The sequence below is a fragment of the Ailuropoda melanoleuca genome, chromosome 14 (genome assembly GCF_002007445.2).
Source record: "Ailuropoda melanoleuca isolate Jingjing chromosome 14, ASM200744v2, whole genome shotgun sequence".
Taxonomy (NCBI): domain Eukaryota; kingdom Metazoa; phylum Chordata; class Mammalia; order Carnivora; family Ursidae; genus Ailuropoda; species Ailuropoda melanoleuca.
Window position 1 is genome coordinate 17916304 of NC_048231.1, and position 21701 is coordinate 17938004.

A 21701-nucleotide genomic window follows, 5' to 3' on the forward strand; every position below is an offset into this window, starting at 1 on the left:
TCTCTACCATCACATCACCCATTAATTACCATCCAGATGAGGTAAATTACCCATGCAATTGAATATTCAAGATGGCAAGGAGATGCTGTTATTTTCTGAAAACCACTCCTCACCATAACAGGGATGGAACCTGGTCTCTACCTGCACTAAAAAGATTCTTTCCCCTAATTTGGAACAGGCATACAGAGTTGCTTGTGCTGACATTTTAAAAACTGAAACCACCAGACAGCCATTTTGAAGTAAGACATCAAAGCAGTAAAAGCAGGTCTGAGAAAGACAGGAACTAACAACTCCACTGTCTTCCTGAATTTCACTACTGAGCTTTGGTTTGGCTCTTCGATGGGGTGGACACCTCTGAGGTCAGACTATCTGGTTTTAGGTTCTGGCTCCACCATCCACTAGCTGTAAAGTTGTGGCTAGGTCACTTAACCTCTCTGAGCCCAGTTTCCTCATCTGCAAAATGGAATTGATTAATGACAATGATGATTTCACCCACTTTGTAAGGCTGTTTTAAGGATTAAGTCAAGTAATAAAGGAAAGTGCTGAATAAAATGCCTTGTACATGGTGTTTAAAAACTCATTATTTCAATTATTTTATGTTTATATATGTAAGAATTTATTATTATTTTACCTATAATAATATTTTAAGGCCTTATTCTTCTTTCTTCAAATTGGAAAAAAGCCAGGAATAGATGAGTATATATACTTTGTCTTCCAAGGAGATACTAAAGATCTTGAGCAAAAAGAGAAAAAAAAGCAAGCCAACTAACTCTTCTAACTCTGCAACCTAATCAGACACCAAAAAGGACAGAATAAAAATTAGTAAAATAAAACATAGAAGGGGTTAGGAGGTATTAAGAAATACTAGGAAAATGCTGCTTACTTTTAGAATTCAAAAAACTTAATGTTTTGCCTTAAGTTTTTGAAGATACAATGCCATTTTTCATTTCTGGTACACGGTAAGTAGTCAAAAAGTGATTGCTGAGTGAATGAAATCTTATTGTGTTTTAAACTAATAAAACAAAAAAAAGCCAAAACCAAATAGAGGAGGTAGTAAGAAGTTCTCTCTGGATGTGTTAAAGATCAGGTATCAATTAAAGGAATAATATGTCTTAAAAAGACTAAAAGAGATAAAAATGTAACAGACACAGCTCTTATCTGCTAATAAAATTAACAACATCTTCTCAATTAACTGCGCAGATGTGGGAAGAGTGAGGTACAGTAGCAATGGTGCTCAGATAACCAAGAAAGTCTCCATTTGAATTTGAAATATATTTTATATTTTATTTTTTTAATTTTTTAAAGATTTTTATTTATTTGAAAGAGAGAGAGCATGAGCCATAAGGAGTGGAGAGGGGCAAAGGGAGAAGCAGACCCCCCAGTGAGCAGGGAGCCTGCCGTGGGGCTCTTTTCCAGGACCCCGAGATCATGACCTGAGCCGAAGGCAGATGCTTAACTGACTGAGCCACCCAGGCGCCCCTGAAATATATTTTGGTATCTTAAAAGCAGACTTACCTTATTGTTAACATTAAATTTTGGCGTTAAGTCCGCACACGGCAGTTCCGCCAAGAGGGAAAAGACTAACACATATTTAGGGGAAATGACGCACGTTTGGTTGAAGAGGTGGATTAGGATGACAAATGTGCATAATCTGTTTGCGGAACCAAAAGTACATGAAACATGCAAAATCCAAGAATAAGCAAAAATTAACTAAGCAGGTCTGTCTGCAATCATTTTAAATATACAGAACTAACAAGTTCAACCCAAAGCAGCACGTTCATCTGTCAAAAGTAACTTTTCCCAAGCAATGCCTTATCATGGCCTATTTTCATTTCAATTACTGTTTTGAGCTTAGAAATGCAAAAAATCTAGGTATAGAGACTGCGTGATCTGGACATAACATAACCCCTAAGCAAATGCGTTCCAGCATAATCCCATGGAGGAGATGTACTTTCAGACAGGTACAGAGGAGACTGCTTCTCCTCTGCAATATGGCAGGTTTCTGGCAATTCCACTGCTGCTTCTACTATCCTCACAATCACTGGTCAATACTCCCAGGCTGCAGTGACATCTGTGATGCTTTACACAGTATCAAAGACCTGCACTAACTAATTCTATTTCTTGCTGATCATTACTAGCTGAGTTCTCAACCACTGCCTTGAAGAAACCTCTGGAAGTCATGAAATGTGCATTTGAACAGCTGGCATAATTCATTCCTTACTTGTGTGATAGCTCTATCACTTGCACACATTTGTTGGCCATTACATATACGTCAAAACTGTCAGAACACAAACACAAAACAGAAAAAGACACCACCAATGCTCAAGTCAAGAGAAAGAGAAAGAGCCTCTTGCCCAAGAATTATCTATCTGTGTTCTGCTGGGGCACAGGGCAATTCTCACTGGTCTAAAGCTGAGGAGGGCAATTGGCTAGACTCAACTCTCACCAACTCTTAAACTATGCGGAGGAATTAACACGGAACAGTAACAAAATGGCTTATTTTGTTTCATTTTTTTAATACTTCAGAGAGAATTAACATTGTAATACATTAGCCTTATATGGGGTGCTATCAGATGAAGGTCTGCACATGAAATGCTGGAACAATATGGAACACTTCACTTACCATGATGACAAGATTCTGACATTCAAGCCAACTTGGATATGATCACATGGCATTATTAGTGTCCCCATTTACAGAGAATTCACAAGCTGACAGCCCTGTCACAATGTGATTTCCTTCTCTTTTGTTATTCTTAAGCACTATTAAACACAGCGGGTAGGGCAGGTATCCTAGTAGGACTCATCCGTTTTTTTTTTCTGCCAAAATTATGGAGTCTAACAACCCTAGAACAAAACTGTCCCCAGTAACTGCTAAAAAGTTCCTAAGTATTCTCATTTTCCTCCCTCCCATAACTACCAAACTCTTCTAATCAAGTGGTGTTACTTATATATGCTACTGCTAAAAGGAGTAACAGTAATAAATCTGCAGACTATATGCCAAACAATCAGCATGGGCTATCCAAGGACATAAAGTCACAGGTACTGTACTTTCTGTGACATATCTGTAATATTTGGGTGTTGAAAATAAGCATGTATTAGTTTTATAAACAAAACAAAGAATGAATGAATAGATGAATACATTTAAATTGGTATTAAAAATCCTGCATTTGGGATCTTTAAGACTGATCCCTGAGCTGCATATATTCATTCATGTTAGTGATGATCAACTTTCTAGCAAATTGCCCAAGGTATAAACTTCATCAACGGTACCAACTAAAAATCAACTAACAAATAGAAACTAAAATATAAGGTTAACTAACCTAATAATATAAAAACTGTTTACATTTGAAGAGCACCAGAGTTTAGAACCCAAAGCTGGTCTTCACAGCCAAGTACAATATGGAGGAGGAAAAAAACTGACAGGCCTATAACAGTTTATTCACTTACCTCCACTGAACCTGGAAAACTTCTGCAAATTTTAGTATTCAAAAAAGTGGACTAATCCACTGAGAACGCTGTGATGGCTAGTTTTATGTGTCAACTTGACTGGGCCACAGCGACCAGATAGTGAGGACGTGTGGGATGAGATTAACATTTGACTTGGTGGACTGAGTAAAACTGAGGAAACACTGTCCTCCGCGGGCACCTGAGCGGCACAGCTGGTTAAGCATCCAACTCTTGGGGTTTCAACTCAGGTTGTGACCAAGGGTTGTGAGATTTGAGCCCCGAGTCAGGCTCTGCACTCAGTGCAGGATCTGCTTAAGACCCTCTCTTCCTATGCCCTCCTCCCCCGATCTCTCTAAAATACATAAATAGATAAATCTTAAAAAAAAAAGAAAAAAGAAAAAAAGGATTGTCCTCCCTAGTGTGCGTGGGCTTCATCCAATTGTTTGAAGGTCTCAAAAGAACAAATGGTCCCTTCCAAATAGGAAGGAATTCCTCCTGCCTGTCATGCTGGCACATCAGGTTTTTTTCTGCCTTCAGACTTGAACTGACCCAGCTCTTCCTAGGTCCCAAGACGAATGGCATTTAGACTAGAATTATATCAGCTCTTTGGGTCTCCAGCTTGCCAAATGCAGATCTTGAGACTTGTAAGCCTCCTTAACTATGTGACCCAATTTCTTATATCTCTTTTCCACTCTCCTTCTTCCTCTCTATAAAAACACCAACTAGGAAAAGTCCAGCAAATGCTTTATGATGATGACTGCAACTCTGATACCTCAGAAAGCTTAGGATGCTGTCCAAGAAATAGTCATCTATTCTTCTGACCAAGTTATCCCAAGCCCAATGGGACTCAGATGATACTATAATAGAACATTTTCTTGGAACAATGGCCACACTTTTACTTACACATTAAAAATAATCTCTAACTGCTGTTAAAGTCAGTTAGTTAAGCCACTGTTAATGTTTGAAGAATAAGCATAGAATTAGAGGGCTAACCCATATAATTACTGTACTTCATTTAAACAGTTTTGGTTATAAAGAAGGGATAAGAACCCCCTTCCCCATACCAAAACACACAAAACGGCTTCCTACTTCCTTTACTCTTCATCAATGGCAAAAAATAGCACTCTAGGTCTCCAGGAAAGACCCCACCCTGCCACTGATGGGGTGTTGTTTAGGAATCACTGAATGGTACACATTACTCAAATCATATACAGCAGCAAGTATCTTAGACCAAAAATCTTGTAGCCATACACTCTGTACATTCCTCCAAGAAGAGGGTATGCTAAATAATTAAAAACTGAGTAAATGCAGTAAAGGTAAAGATCCATTAATGGAGAAAAGAAAACCTTTCTAAGAGGAGAGGCAAACACTTGGTACTTATTAAAAATTTGGTAACTTTTGGGGTGCCTGGGTGGCGCAGTCGTTGGGGGTCTGCCTTTGGCTCAGGGCGTGATCCCGGAGTTCTGGGATCGAGCCCCACATCAGGCTTCTCCGCTGGGAGCCTGCTTCTTCCTCTCCCACCCCCCTGCTTGTGTTCCCTCTCTCGCTGGCTGTCTCTCTCTGTCAAATAAATAAATAAAATCTTTAAAAAAAAAATGTGTAACTTTTGCTTATCTTATGAATCTTATAAGTACATAAGTACCGAAGTTGATTACCATGCCAACAGAAATATATTGATAATTAACAAGGTTAAACCACGAAGCAACTTCCACTCCATATTATTATTTTTATTTATTCACATTTAGATGATACCTTAGTGTAGAGGCTGGTCACCTTCTATGGACAGCTCTAAAGTGGGTGGAGAAGGCGGCAGACAACACTTTCCACTCATCAGAGCACTTTCTAGATCAAAAAATTGTACATCTGTCACAAGTACCCAGTCAGGATGTACTGGGAAGAGTAGGATCTCATAGCTTACTGGAAAGGAGAGAGAGGAACAAAAGAATGCCTAAACACACAAATCAACCATCGTTAAAGGTCCTCCTTTGTTCTTTAACTTCTACATAAACAGCTGCAGAATTTCAACCTGTAGATTAGAAATTAAGATCACTATACCTAAAAATATCTTCAAGTACTAAATAGGACTAGAGAAGGAAGTAAGGGCGGGAGAGCGAGGAGGGCATGGGATATAAAGAAAACATTAGCGAAGCTATTCCAACACACCACACCGTGGAGGAATGTGAATTTATGAGTTCGCGTTTTCACATGATTTCAGAGAAAGAAGGATAAAGTATCCTATCCAGAAATGTTACCTAAAACAAAAATAAAAGAAATATTAGCTAGAAGGCAGGGTAGACTGATTTGAATAACATGTTCCCCTTAAGTTAAACCAACTAAATTGCACTAGAAAATCTTTAAGGTCCTTAAGAGACCCAAGGAATAGGAAAATAAATGTACCTCCGACCCACTCTTCACAAGCTATTTTCGTGGTCCGGTGAACAGTCTTGTAAAAGGGATATTTATAAGGGACTTCCAGAAAGCGAGAGTTCAGTAACTTTGTTAAACACTGAAGCAAAACTGAGTAGGAGCTAGGTTCACCATCTCCTAGAAGCAGCCCCTATTTTGCTAGACCGGCAACAAATAAAGGGGTCAGCTCAGGCAATTGTCAAGCTAATGAACATCAAAGCAGACAGCCTGTCTCTCCCTCCCCTAGGGACACTGTTCCAAAGCCGACTTCGGTGCTTTGTCTCCTTACAAGAACTTGGCCAAGTATCTGACTCTACTCTCCCATATTACTACTGCTATTTCTCTCATCTGCAACTAGAGCCGTTTTGCTAACACGACACACTAAACAGTAAGTGACTCTCTCAAGCACTGTTTATCACCCTCTCACTAGTCGTAGCTTAATCCTTTAATTAGTTTCAATGCCAAAAACTAGGATTTCCTGAGGACTGCCACAGGATGCACACCAAGCAGCAGGGGCCAAGGCTTGAAGTTGTTCAAGAGTTTCAAAGAATGGTTGCTACCGCAGAGCCAGAAACAAGAGAACCTGAAACAAAAGGAAGAAAGGAGGCCAAGTGCCTTCGAAAAATTAAGGAACTGAGTTTTACTTATTTTTTTAAAGACTTTATTTGAGAGCAAGAGTGAAAGAGAGAAACAGCGCAAGAGAGAGCACGTGTGCATGAGCAGAGGGGAGGGGCAGAGGGAGAGGGAAGACCAGACTCCCTTCCAAGCAGGGAGCCGCAGGTGCGGGGCTCCATCCCAGGGTCCTGGGATCACCACCTGAGCAGAAGGCAGGAACTTATTAACCCACTGAGCCACCCAGGCACCCCAAGGAACTGAGTTTTAAAGGGTGCCATCTCACTGTCAGGACAGAAAGTCTTCATTTGTCCAAAGACCATCCTACTGTCCTTTGGGGCTGGAACACACAACAAGCTGCCTTTAGACCAAACTACAGGGATGAGGAAATCTGTGTACTGCACTCAAGCACCCACCTTCAGATGAGGAAGGTCAGCAAATAAGGCAAGTGCTACTAAAGGCAAGGCTTAGAATTAACCTGTAGTTGCAGCGGTGGAAGACAAGGCCAAGATATGTTTCACAAGCTAATCAGTACTGAACTTTTTAAAGTTTATAGCAGGTAAGGCCATCTGTAGGTTATATACTAAAAAATTTGATTCTGAATTAATAGGCCATTAAAAAAAAGTGAAACAAAAATAAATGCAATGAGACTTAAAGAGTTGATCGTGGGTCTCTGAATTCTTAGTTCTCTTCCTTCCTTCCTAACTGGTTTCTGACTTCTCCACCCATGCCCCTGATCATTCAGCAAGGACCATCAGCTCTCCGGAAGAAAGCCTCAAGGCATCCAGATTTCAGAAAACGATGAAAACAGGCAACTCAGTTTTACCACCAAGCTCCTGTTCCACAAAGCAACATGTCCCTTATTTTTCTTCAAAAGAAAAACCCTATCTCTGGACTTTCAATTCCCTTCCCAAGTTACCACCTCTCAGTAGAGCTGCTCTTGGTTCTCTTTGGTGTAAACAAGCTCAAACAAACAAACAAACAGAGAGCCCTTAAATCCCTCAAAAATTAGTTTGCATTTTTAACTGAGGTTTTCTTAAAAATGCACATTCTAGGACCTTGTCCACCAAGACTCCCTGGTCTGGTAGAGTGGACTAGAATCCTCATTTCTAACAAGCTCTTCAACAATGGTACTCAACCCTGGCTACACATTAAGATCCGGGGTGCTTTTCACTAACACCCTGCAGGGGCCTCACACCCCAGAAATTCAGGGTCTGCAAGGGGCCCTGACATCAGCAATATGACTAATTTTGAAGATTTCCTCTGTGTAAGCAAGGTCAGGAACCACCACACTAACTTTGCCTCTGATGCAACGTGGTCCATGGACAAAGTCTGAGAACAGAGGCTCACAAGAGTACACCTGAATGAGGTCCTTCTGAACCTCGCTCCACCACCAAATGAGATGGCAGACAGAGTAAAGTATTTAGAGAATCAGAAAAACCATAGATGGCTTTTTTTTTTTTTAATCAATTCCTCTTCAGAAAGCTCTCAAATCTGGCAAGCGTTCAGAAGGGTATCTGGTTCTTAATTGAGAACAGAGTCCATATATCTTCTCACTTGTTTATACATATTAAGTATTCTTGTAGCAATAAATGGCAAAGTTGATGAAAAACTAGGGTCAAGTCTCCTAGACAAGGTCCTCCAAAATAATTCTGGGGGAAAAAAAACACTCCTAATCATGTTAAGGTTTAGAAAGTTACTCTTCTTCAAACAAAACAGAGCCTGGATTATAAGGTTCACAAATTACAAGTCATAAGAAGAACAGGTTGAAGTAATGGTCAGAAGTCTCAGCTAAACAGTAACTGAATAAATCAAATTGTGGGGGGAAAATCTTTAAAATATATTTGATTACGAAATAAAACTAAGGTAATTCACCCACTTCAATCTTAAAAAACAAACAACTCTTGTCTCACAGTATTTTAACAATTAGTTTCCTTATATCATCTTACTAAATCTTCAAAATGAGGGACATCTAGTACAGGGCTCCTTTCCTGTCCTAGGGGAACAACCTCAAACTCCTTATTTACGTTTTGTATTAAATACAGTATTCTACTAAATGAACAAGTCTACATTTGTTCAAAGGTTAGCTCCCAGGCCTGCTGCCTGTGGGCATCTTAACAGCTAGCTTCAAACAAACTCTGAAACAAGACACAAAAGGAGAGGCCGCTCTTGTGGTGAGAAACTTTTATTAGCATTTGGATTTGGAAGAACAAGATTGGGAGTAGAAGAAAAAGCAGAACCCCACCCCCACCCCCAGCGCAACAGCTCTTGAGTATGCTGAACAAATTTCTGAAGCAGAGATGGAGACTAAAAGTGTTATCAGAGGAACAGATAGGTAAATGCCCCCAAAGGGCTTTCATTTGTATGGCTGATTACTCACAACTAAATTTAGCTGTGTTTTGGAAAATGAGCAGACCAAAAATCAGAAAATTAGAAAGAGGTTATAAAGGTCTGTTTTAATAAAATGTTAAATATCATTAATGCAACTTCAGAAGAAGAGGATGGAGTTCCAGAAGCCACGTTTTTTCTATTCAGAGACAGGATATTGAGAAAACTTGAACCATCTGCGGCCGCAAATTTCTCCACCACTGATAAAGCAGTCATATTGCTTGCTGATTTTAGAAAGCTTAAGCCACTGGTTAAAAAGCCCTTTGGGCTAGATAATGATGAAGCTAATTTACAAAAGGAAAATCTTTCTTTTCCTTCTGGTAATTTACTAGAGTGATAAGCTTCTATAGAGAAAATCCACTTAGAAAGATTGATAAGGAACGTAAGAATAATAAGATCTGAGTTTGCTTCAAATAATTAGCTGGTTTTAAGGAAGTTTAAGAGTTTGGTGGGGGGAGCGTAGAGAAGGAGCTTTTCGGAGAAAAGACAGAAGGAGGAACCAGAGAAGGGGGAAGCTGAACAAAGGAAGAATTTGCGTGTGCCTCTGAGCCCAGGCCTTCTCTGGAATCCTATCCTTACCACTAGAGTGTACGTTTTTTCAAAGGCAGAGATCATGTATTGTTCAACCCTGCACTGCTCAACAGCAAACCCACCACAGGATAGAGAGTAGATGCTTAATAAATGTTTTATAAATGTAGAATCCAGTATTTTTTTAACAATATCCTAGGCAGTCAGTTATAAAGTTATCTAGTCTGACTCTCGGTGTCAGATACACTGTTAAACTGTATATAAGTAAGAAGAAAACTTTTTATTAGAAAACTTGGTTTTTATTTACATGAATTTTTTTTAAAGATTTTATTTATTTATTTGACAGAGAAGGAGAGAGCCAGCGAGACAGGGAACACAAGCAGGGGGAGTGGGAGAGGAAGAAGCAGGTTCCCAGGGGAGGAACCCGATGTGGGGCTCGATCCCAGAACACCGGGATCATGCCCTGAGCTGAAGGCAGACGCTTAACGACTGAGCCACCCAGGCGCCCCATATTTACATGAATTCCTAATAGTGAAATAAACAAACTAGGTAAAAGCAGATAAATAGTAATAAAGAAAAAAGTGGACCCAAACAGTCCTGGGCTCAGAAAGCACCGGACTCGGGAGAGGGGTGCCCAGGCTCAGCCCGTCCACCAAACAGAACAAATGGACGTAAAAGCCGTCAGCCTCCTGCGGAGAAGCAGGAAATTCTCCCTGTGCCCCCAACCCCCAAAGATCGTTTTCTTTAACAGTTCTGCCTTCTTAGCATGGGACTCTTGGAATGCTTTTTTTTTTTTTTTTTTAAGTTTCTCAGTTCTCCTACATCAACTTTTGACAGTTCCTGGGATTCTCAAGATGATCATTTAACACTTCATTAACAAGTCTATTATAGGAATTAATTCAAATGAGCCAAAACTAATTTTAATTAAATCTCAATCTGCCCCAAGTATTCCTTTTTTCTCCTACACCAACAGCCGCCTACATAGGCCCAGTTCTTTCAAAATTAATAAGTACAAGAGTGCAGTTTTCTGGAAAATTACCTGTCATTTTTTTAAAAGATTTTATTTATTTATTTGAGAGAGCCTGTGCACGTGTGCAGGAGGGAGGGGCAGAGGGAGAAGCAGACTCCTTGCTGAGCAGGCAGCCTGAGGACACAGGGCACCTCCATCCCAGGACTCTGGGATCATGACCTGAGCCAAAGGCAGATGCTTAACCAACCCAGCCACCCAGGCGCCCCACTTGTCATCATTTTTAAATTTACCTAGTAAAATGCACCTATTTATTTTGTGTCATGATTTGGCCATTTGTTTTAACATTCATCTACTCAAGCAACATACTTTAAGAACCCACCCATTTTCTAACAGTTATGGATCATGTGTGCCTTCATTCGTTCATTCAGCAAATTTATCAAAAGGCTACTGGATGTCAGACACTAAGCTGGGTGCTGTGCATGTTATTAATTACATCTTTGGCCAGAAATAAAATCCAGCCAATTACAGCTCTGGAAAATGGAAAAGCACAATTTCAGTTTCTTTGCTCAGACATATTTTGCCTTGATTCATAAATAGATCTTACAGCTAAATTGCCATTACTGGATGGATGTGTGTGTATGTGTGTGTGTGTGTGTGTGTGTATAAGCTAGAATTTCAAATGTCTAGTGGAATTTGTCAGAATTTCCTTGGTGTCAGTTTTTCTACTCTCCAGCCTGCTCTAACTCCGTATGCCCACTCAATGAACAAGCACGCTGGCAGCACTTCCCATCCACTGTTCCCTCCCTTCGGTTCTGAGGTAAGATGCCTTTCAAGGTCTACTCATCAATCTAGTGGCATGTCCTTCTCTTCCTCAGGAAAAGGATAGGAACTGGAGGGAGAATGTGGGAAAGGCCGGGAGGAAGAAAAAGGGGTGCCTACAAAGTAGGGTCGGGGATGGATCTCAACTTCTCTTGTGTGCGGCAGCTTTTCTGAAGGCTCTACACTCTGCTTACCACAGAGCAACACATCTTCCCACCAAAAAAAAAAAAAAAGAAAGAAAGAAAGAAAGAAAGAAAAGACTGATTGTTTCTTAACAATCAACCATGTAATATTTGTGTATATGTTTAAGCCTTACTTTCAATCATATTTTAAGCAAGATCTATTTCCACAGAAGTTATTCATGTAGTATGGAATCTGGTAACAAAACAGTCTTACTCATAAAAGTAACATATTCTTATGGCAAAATAAAATTCCAGCAGTACAGAATATTAAATACAAAGTACATAAGTCCCCCCTCCCCGCTTCCGCCAGCCACCTCCATTCCCATCCCAAGAAGCAGCGCCAGGTTCTCCTTCCGGCACTTTTGCCGGCTAGCACGGCAGTGCTGCATACACTCACCCTCTGCTTCGCCTTCCGCAACCCTACATGGTAGTGTGGTCAGGCAGCTGTGCTCCTGCTACTTTCCACGTCCCCTCGACTAATCACCACCAAGCTTTGTCATATTATTATTTTTAATTCTAGTGGCCAGCCACCTTCATAAACCTAAAGAGGATTCCTTAACTTCAAACTGCGCTGATTTATAAACAAGAGAGTAACGACTGACTCTCCACCAAGTACATGACAGAAACTGATACACTTCCATGTCCCTCACCTTCCTTTATCCCCTTTCCACACCTCCTGTCTGCACTGCTTACACTGTCAAGGTTTTTGTTATTTATATCTGGTTTATAGCCACTGCTAAACTTTACATGCTGTACCTGTAACTGACCTTACAAACTAGAAACTAATTAAAAGTAGTAATATCATGATTATTTTACCCCACTTGTATAAAACAAAAGAAAGTCTTCCAAGTGTCAAAGCTAAGTGATTTCTCTTTTTTTTAACCCCTAATAATTCAAGTCACATTTTAGTTTTGATTTCATCTTAAATGAAGACGAACTAGTTGTTCACCATTTCATAGCTCACCATATTATCATTACAAAACAACTATTTCTGATCCATTAACTCTGGCTTGGAAGGGAAAAAAGCGAAAAATCGTACTAAGCCCGTAACTGGAGAGAGAACTGCAGCCCCTGTGAAAACATACAACGTCATAAATCCTACATTCTGACACAGGTTGTATCTTTGCTTAAAATAGATGTTAGTGGACAACTTTAAAACCGAACTGGAGTATTTAATGATAAGCAAATATTTATATTTTAATTCAAGTCTAATCTGTTTTATAGTTACATAAATCCTATTTATAAGAAACTAAGTTTAGCTTCTCTATCCTAATCTGATTTATAATGTTCCTCCAATGATTCACAGGCTCCATTTCTTTTTTACTGATGAGATACACCTGCCAGTTAGAATGGAACAAATGCTTTCTGGGCTTGGAAAGCGAGCTTACAAATGGTTGCTTCCGGTTACAAAAGGGCCTGGTTAGGGAGAGCAAAGGCCAAACCACCTGTACCATCAAAGTATGAAGATTTATCCCACTAAGAGAAAATCAGTAACAGCATCAAATCAAAGATACATTTATGTTTTTAAAACTAAATTATTAATCTTAAGTCTATCATATATATTTTCCCAAGTCCTATAATTCTGAGAACATTGGTTAGTATACATGAGGCTTCAATTCAAGAATAATCCTATATGAGTGAATGAAGGATCTTATCCTCTTGGGTGTATAAATTTCTTAAGCCCTCAGCATTTAAGAACACAATATAATAAGGGACTAAATCATAGGTTAGAATGCCTCTCTTCAAGCCACCAAAGTATTATTCATTTAACCATCTACCAAGCATTTACTGCATGCCTACTATGTGCCAAACACGTTTTAAACAGAAGCAACAAAGTGAACAAGATAGCCAAAACTCCGTGTTTTCGTGGAGTTATTCTACTTTGGGAAGACAGATAACAGTTTTGTGAATAATCAAGTCAAACAAACAATTACTGACTCTAAGTTCCTGACACAGGCACTATTTAAGATGCAAAGGAGGGGCGCCTGGGTGGCTCAGTCAAGTGTCTGCCTTCGGCTCAGGTCATGATCCTAGGGTCCTGGGATTGAGCCCCGAATTGGGCTCCCTGCTCGGTGAGCCTGCTTCTCCCTCTCCCTCTGACTGCTGTTCCCCCTGCTTGTGCTCTTTTTCTGTCAAATAAATAAATAAGATCTTTAAAAAAAAAAAAAAAAGATGCAATGGAGGAGCAAGACAAGGGTCCTAACAGGGGAGCTGACACCGACTTGGAAAAACTACATAAAGGGTTAGTGAGCTTTCACATTATACAGTGACATCCCATGGCCACTGGTTGATGATCTGTGTCACCTGGCCAACAAGCTTTTGGAGTTACTGCCCCATAACACTGCCTATTAACTGAAAGTTCATTTTTGGGAAAGTCTCCTTCTTTCTGTAACAGTATTATTCTAATACTTTATTCCATTTCATCTTTGTATTACCAAACATGTTTGCTAAAGGGACAAAATAAAGTGTGAACACTAATAATATCACACAGGACTCAGCAGCGCCTGCGTGGCGTGGTTGGTTAAGCATCCAACTCTTGATTTCAGCTCGGGTCATGATCTCAGGGTCCTGAGATAGAGCCCTGTGTCGACCTCAGTGCTCAGCATGGAGTCCGCTTGGATTCTCTCTCCCTCCCCCCGCCCTCTGCCACTCCCCATGGGTGTTCTCTCTTTTCCAAAAATAAATAAATAAATAAATCTTTAAAAAATTTAACACAGGACTCAGAAACTTCACAAAACCAAAAATTATTAGACATTCATTTTTTTTTTAAAGATTTTATTTATTTATTCGACAGAGATAGAGACAGCCAGCGAGAGACAGAACACAAGCAGGGGGAGTGGGAGAGGAAGAAGCAGGCTCATAGTGGAGGAGCCCGATGTGGGGCTCGATCCCATAACGCCGGGATCACGCCCTGAGCCGAAGGCAGACGCTTAACCGCTGTGCCACCCAGGCGCCCCAAAAATTATTAGACATTCTGAATGCGGCGATAATAAACTTTATATGCTCACTGGTACTGTGCTGTAGCTACACGATCAGTTATGAAGAAAAAATCAAACTCGAGTAACATAAAATACTAAGACAGTCAAAATTATAATGAAAAGGCAAGGCTTAGAGATTTCATTATATGTTCGATATTTTAGGACCGGACACCAACTGTAACATCTAGCAGTTAAGTCTACTGATTGACTTGCATACACACTTTAGACAAAACATTGTGTTCAAACATTATTTTTTTTTAAAAGATTTTATTTATTTATTTGACAGAGAGAGAGGCAGCAAGAGAGGGAACACAAGCAGGGGGAGTGGGAGAGGGAGAAGCAGGCCTCCCACCAAGCAGGGAGCCCTATGCGGGGCTTGATCCCAGAACACTGGGATCATGATGTGAGCCAAAGGCAGACACCCAACGACTGAGCCACTGAGGTGCCCCAACATTGTGTTGAAACATTAAACGCGGGCTCTGTGAGACAAAATTATAAATGTGTGACATTATAACGTTGTAAAATAGGGCTTTTGGGAGGAAAAGGGTATTACAAAAGACACAGCCTTTCATTTCAGCTCCCCCCATTTCCAATCCACAGCACTATGGAAATTCAAAGACAGACAGAAGTATTGGTGCAGCTCAGATGTAAACCTGATTCCTTCCAGGCAAATTTCTTCAAAATATAAAAACTGAAAAACAGTGCAGTATTAAAATGTATGGTTCTAGAAAGCCTAGATAATCCAAGATGAAACTGAAAAATACCCCCAAAATAACTCTCTCTCACACACACTCAACCATACAGAAACACATACCACCAATTAATTCATTCACTGATACAAAACAGAAGAAAGCAATAAACACTTGCAGAAGATATATCTGACACAGACTAAAGAGAAGATTGTTTAAGGCACAAAAACACTGTCCATATGGGAAAAGACATGTAAATTCTAACATATCAAAAGGGAAAACTTTTAATAAAGCATAATATTATAAACAAGATTTAAAGAAAAGCCATTTCTCTCAGTTTGAGAGACAACAGTGGTAAAGAATTATTATCCAGAATACATGAAGAACTCCTAAAAATACCCATCTAAATGAACGACCAATCTGACTACTCATCAGGAAAATGGAAATAAAAACTACAATAAGATTGTGTTTCACACAGATCACGTTCGCAGAAATTAAAGGGACTGACAATACCTAAAAAGGCATGGAAATGGATAAACTCTAACTTTCATACTAGAACGGGAGACTACACTGCTAAGGACTTCTGAAAGAACCTGGAAACCTCTATCACTGTGAGATGAAGGATCTCAGCAAAGGAGACCCGCATAAGGATTATCACTGCGGTACTATGTAGCAACAGTTAAAAGGAGCTAACAATCTAAATGTCCATCAACAGAGTAATGAACACACAAGCTGTGGTAACACTTGGTGGAATATTACACAACAGTAAAAACGAATGAATAAGAACCTCACACTCAACAGGGATAATGCAAACAAATAATATTAAGCAAATAAAATAAGTTCTGCAAAAACTTCCCCAATATGACCAATTTGTGTAACACTTAAAAACACAAAACAACAGGAGCGTCTGGGTGGCTCCGTCAGTTAAGTGTCTGACTTCGGCTCAGGTCATGATCTCAGGGTCCTGCGGTCGAGTGCCGTGGGGGGCTCCCTGCTCAGCGGGGAGTCTGCTTCTCCCTCTGCCCCTCCTCCTGCTCATGCTCTAATAAATAAATAAAATCTTAAAAACAACACAAAACAAAACCACACACACAAAGCAACACAGGTCCTCATTATTGGAATCCAGTCTGTTCCTAAAAGTGTGTTACAGTGTGAATGTTCAGGTGCCAGAGTCTATATTACACCATTCAAAAACAGAAAAAAATCACATGTTCCTGGTTCATCCAAAACTCCAAACAATTTTTTTCCCAAGCCATGTAACACTCTTAAATATCTACATAATAACCTACCAAGAATTTCCATAAAATAGATAGCATCTATAATACCAAAGACCTATTTTAACCCTGAGACAACTGAAGTACTCTTGCGTGTCCGACTCAGTGATGCTGCGAAATATGGAGTCATAAGTTATATTCCCAGGCAGGCATTCCCTTGTCTCAATGAGCGTCAGCACTCCCACATTCTCTGCAAATGCAGGGACATCTGTGTGCCTCTTCTGCTCACCTACTTTTTTCATAGGTTTTTCTGCATGTCACAGGACATTTTCATTAGTAACGTGGGGAAGATGACAGAGAGATTGCACAACACATTTAACAACTCAAGTGGACAGGAGACTGGGTCCTATCAGGAAAAGAGCAGAAACACACCTGAAGTGCGCTCCACAGCCTCGTCCCCAGGCTCGTGCACAACCGAGAACACCTTTAGTGGTGTGTACATGACAATTTATTATAGCAGGTTTTGATTCAGACAGTTAAATCTCATAAGCATTTCTGCAAGTCATCATAGCAAACAGTGAGTCTTCAAACAGTGGGGGATACTGACACTATATGGATACGGTCACAGTAAAAGTAGAAAAGTACAGAAAGAGACAATTTCAGAATACTGATTATCTCTGGGGAAGGGGTGAGAGAAACAGAATCAAGAAGGGACACTAAAGGGAGCTTTAGCTATCCTTTTCTTTTTAAAAAGTGAGATAAATGGGGTGAGATATGAACATTAAAATATGGGATCATGAGTACATTATTTTCTGTACCTTTTCATAAAATATGAAGGACCAATGACATTCTTAACCTGTCTGATGCATGCCAGAGCCTGCCAGCATTAAGCAGCCCACGGGTTCACAGGACTCTGAATTCGATACTAAAAAAGAATCTGAATTTGATTTTCGGGGAAGAGAACCAGTATGTCTGTGCTTTTTGGTGTCACCCTAACACCCTTCATGAGACAAGTCTGCCCCCATCAGAACTGCCATCCTTCGCACCTCTACCCTTCCCCACTCACTCACCCACAATCCGTCTACCTGTCCTATTATGCTCAGGCCACAGTGGTTTCCTCGCGGTTCCTGAACACAGAGTGGCCTCCATCTCTAGGCCTTTTTATTCCCGGATTTTCAGGGCCAAATCCTCACCTTCTCCAAATTCTTGCTAAAGTCTTACCTTCTCAACGACCGCCTTATTTAAAATTGCAAACTGGGGACCCAGAACTCATGACCACCCACCTTCCCTACTTCCCTTTTTCCCAGGGTACTTATTTTCTAGCACACTGTATAATTTACTTCCCTCACTAGAAACCCCATTACAGAAAAACTTTGGGGTGTTTCTTTCTTTCTTTTTTTTTTTTAAAAGATTTTATTTATTTGGCAGAGAGAGAGACACAGCGAGAGAGGGATCACAAGCAGAGGGAGAGGGAGAAGCAGGCTTCCTGCTGAGCAGGGAGACCGAGGCAGGTCTCCATCCCAGGACCCTGGGATCACGAGATGCTTAATGACTGAGCCACCCAGGCGCCCTTGGGGTGTTTCATTCTTGATGAGTCATGAGTGTCTAGCAATAGCACCTAGCACCCAGCGGGCAAGTATTTGGTAAAGTGATTAATGAAACTTCAATTTTTCTATGTTACAGTACTCTCCGGGACTAATACAACAAGCCACTATCCTCTGCATCTCCAATACTCCCCAAGTATATACTCCTCTCAAACCATCTGCTTGTACACCCATTTCCTGTGGATTCTGATTCAGAGTCTAACAGAGAGTGAGATACTCAATGTTTGTGGAATGAATGAAATTCAACGTCTTGAACATAAAAGATTAAGTTTCACTCAGGGTAGGCCGCTTCTACTATCAACTCATACTCAGGCAAATTAATTGCAGATACCTCTTTTTAAAGGTCACCTTAAGGCACAAAGGACTGCTGCTTGATTCACACTTTCTTTCCACTACAAGGACAATAAAAAGATGCATTAAATGATGCCATAAAAATAAGCACTACCTTACACACTCAAATCTAAAAGAAATCAGGCTAAATTTAATTAGGATCAGGTAGCCGGATTTAAGAAAGATAGTACTTACCTCTACTTTTGGCTACATTCTTATTATCCTCTATTTTGGCAGAGAAGCAACGTAGCCAAAAGCAGTTTGCCTATACTAATTAAAAGTTTTAGAGAGCAATTTTTAAAATATATAAACGCTGGTAGTGGCAAGTTGTAAAAATGGCCACAAATTCTCGGACCCACTTAGCACTTAAGGTGGAGTCTGATTTCTTGTGCCCTGCAATCTGGACTGGCCTTAGTGACCTGCTTAACAACAAATCAGCAAAGGTCATGGGGTTTCAGCAGCTTATTTGGGAAGTATGCTCTGAAGCATCCCCTCTGGTTTCCTACTCACCATGCTATGAGGAGCCCATGCCTCATAAGGAGGACATGTGAGGCTCTGGTCAACGGCCTCAGCGGAGCCCAGTGTTCAAGTCACACCGGCCCAAATGACGTGAGAGGGAAGAAGCCTCCAGATGATCCCAGCCCCCAGCCATCTAAGTCTTCCTGGCGCCTTGGGTCTTCCAAGCTCAAGCCCCGGAAATTAAGGAGCAAAGAGAAGCCATCCCTGCTGTGCCCTGACCGAATTCCTGACCTGCAGAATCTGTGAGCATAATAAGATGGTTGTTGTTTCACACCACTAGGCTTCGGGGGTGGTCCAAGAGGCAATAAATAAACTGGAAAATGAGTGCTAACCCAAAGCCTGTAACTAATTACCACATTTCATTTTCTCACCACCAGCAGAGCCTAGATTTCATTACTTAGCACAGATAAGTCATTTATGCAGAGGTCACACATCACACAGATCCACGTTCTTTCTAGGACAGGGCAAAGAAATGATCCAAAATTAACTCTGACAGCTGTTAGCCATTCACTATAGTCACCTGTCTGTACGCCGAATCAATAAGGCTGATGCATCTATGTGAAGTAACTGGATAATTGCTAGCTATATAAGTATATATCTCAGATCAAAACACACTATTTCTAATAACACCGTGAGGAAGGAGAGAAGATCACGTAGCTACTGTTAAGAGGGGGTTACTCTCAAGGCTCCATGCTGTGTTCACAACATGAATGAAATGTTTTCTTCCCCAAGGAATCAATTCATGAAACTGAAAATGATCAACACTTTGAAAACCTATTTCCAAAAATCTCTCACTAGAGATAATAAGGATATACCACAAATCAGAAGAAAATATTAAGTTCTGATTTAAGAAAACAGGTTTGCATCAAAATCAGACAGACTACTTCCTACTTGTTTTCCAATGCAAATCAAATCAATATTACCACAAAATATTATACAAATGAAGAGTGGAGAGCTCACGGCTGATAGTGTAATATCGTTGACAAGAATAAAACTCATTTTAGAAGCATTTAAAAAGCAACAAGTAAAATTAACGCATGTCTCATACTCACAATGGAAATACTTTTAAAAGTGAAAAAACAAAACAAAAATCCCAATTGTTCTAATTTTCTGCAATCAACACTGCCCTCTAGTGATGCAGAATAAAAGTAAAATAGAAAGCAAGTATCACATTTTATTTATTTCATTTCAGTGTGTTTATGTCAGGGCATCTAGTTTGGACTACAAATTCCACCAAAGACAGAATAAACAAATTCAGGATAACTTTTATTACCTATTGTTAAATTAGAAACTCTTTTAAAAGGCATTAAATCAAGGACATTAATACATGCAAAGAGCAGTTTTTAAATACAATGGGAACAAGACATCGCTACAGTGAGTTACATCTTTATATAAGATTGTGCAATTCAGGAAAGACCCTGCGGTTTATCGCCGAAGATTTATGAAGATAGGTAAGACAGTAAGATTGAAGCGCCACCATCTGTAGACAAGAGAATTCCACAGGAAGCAAGCCAGGCTAGTTCTCAGGGCAGATGTGTATCAAACACACTGAAAAGTGTCCACAGCAATCAAGGCCTCACACACCTGCCAGTTCTGCCCATTAGTATACCCGACTCCTCATTTTAGGAAAAAAGTTTGAAGAAAAGAGCATGTTTGGTTGCTAAGCATTTCCTGAGCAGAGGAAATTTTCCAAGAAAACAGGGACTTACCGAGGGTCGTGCCATCCTGCCCCATGATGCACTTCATAGAGGTGACAATCTGTTCCACGACAGGTGGCGACAGTGACGTGGCATACACTGCACTATGAGAATGTGTTCGCAGATAGTCTATCAGCTCCTGGGGAGTTCACAGAAGCAAGGCATTAGAGGGAGAGCTTGAATTCTCTGCAATGTCACTGCCTGCCTTCCAGGTGAAAGCAGACTCTTCCTCCCTTCAACAGCACTGGAAGAGGGACACTAATCTGAGATGCAAGGTCACGAGCGTGGTCACAGTATACCATCAGCGACAACTGCGTAGGACACATGCCAACATCCTCAGGCTTTTTATTTTTTAAGCACGCCACAACATGCAAGAAAGAAAAACTAGCTTTTAAAGAAGCCCTCTAAATTTGGAGAATATATCACTTAGTATTATAAACAGATCTACAATGCTGAATTAAAGTGCGTGGATTGCTTTTTAGATACAATAATTTACTTATAACTATTACAAAAAATATCATCTGCATATTACCCTATGCCTGCAAAGCCCATCCTTACACTCCCGAGTAAGAGAAAGACAGTTCTCTAACATCAATTTTAAAGGTATTTTAAACATCCTCCACATACATAGAGATTTATAAAATGATATAAATGTGGCAGAAATTAAATAGAAATTCACTGGGTCTTTCATGAGAACAGGAAAGCCATCTCACTGAATAAAGAAAAACTCTGTATGTCAGTTGCAAGGAGTCCAAAATAATCAGTTGTATATCCCTATTCTCTCCTTTTAACTTCACTAAATCTTTAAATAAAATGTGCAAGGTAGCTTATGTATCAGAACCCAACAAGGAGACACAAAATATGACTATAAAAAGTGTATCACTTCAAACACACTAAAAACTGTACAAAAGCCACAAAAGCATAGATACACCATACCTAAATGATTTCCCAGAGTATTATTTTAAGTCGTTTGGTTTAGCGAAATATCTTACCAAAAAGCAAACAACTCTCCAAAAGTGAGCCTGGTCCCATTAACACAAATTTGAGGTAAAAATCTATCAAACTTGACTAAATGAGTTTTCTCTAAAAGGCAATCAATTATTAAGAGAAAGTCCAGGCTTTAAGCTTCCCAATATCAAGTTTTAAAAAGGAATCAAAAATATTTATGAGCTCCTACTACATGTCACATACAAATACTTGACAATGTGTTTTTATTAATACTATGGAGAGTTTTTTTACCGGAAGTTTTATTGAGATATAACTCACTTATCTAAGGTGTACAGTGGCTTTTAGTATATTAACAGAGCTGTGCAACTTT

General features: G+C 40.0%; 1 protein-coding gene across 1 annotated transcript in view; it reads right to left on the reverse strand.

The window, feature by feature from the left end:
• SPTLC2 (serine palmitoyltransferase long chain base subunit 2) overlaps nt 1-21701 on the reverse strand; it is a 98915-nt gene that overhangs the window by 30680 nt on the left and 46534 nt on the right. Inside the window, exon 9 of the mRNA XM_002926349.3 lies at nt 20396-20522. Coding sequence (XP_002926395.1) covers nt 20396-20522 — 127 coding nt within the window. The remainder of the gene's footprint in view (nt 1-20395; nt 20523-21701) is intronic.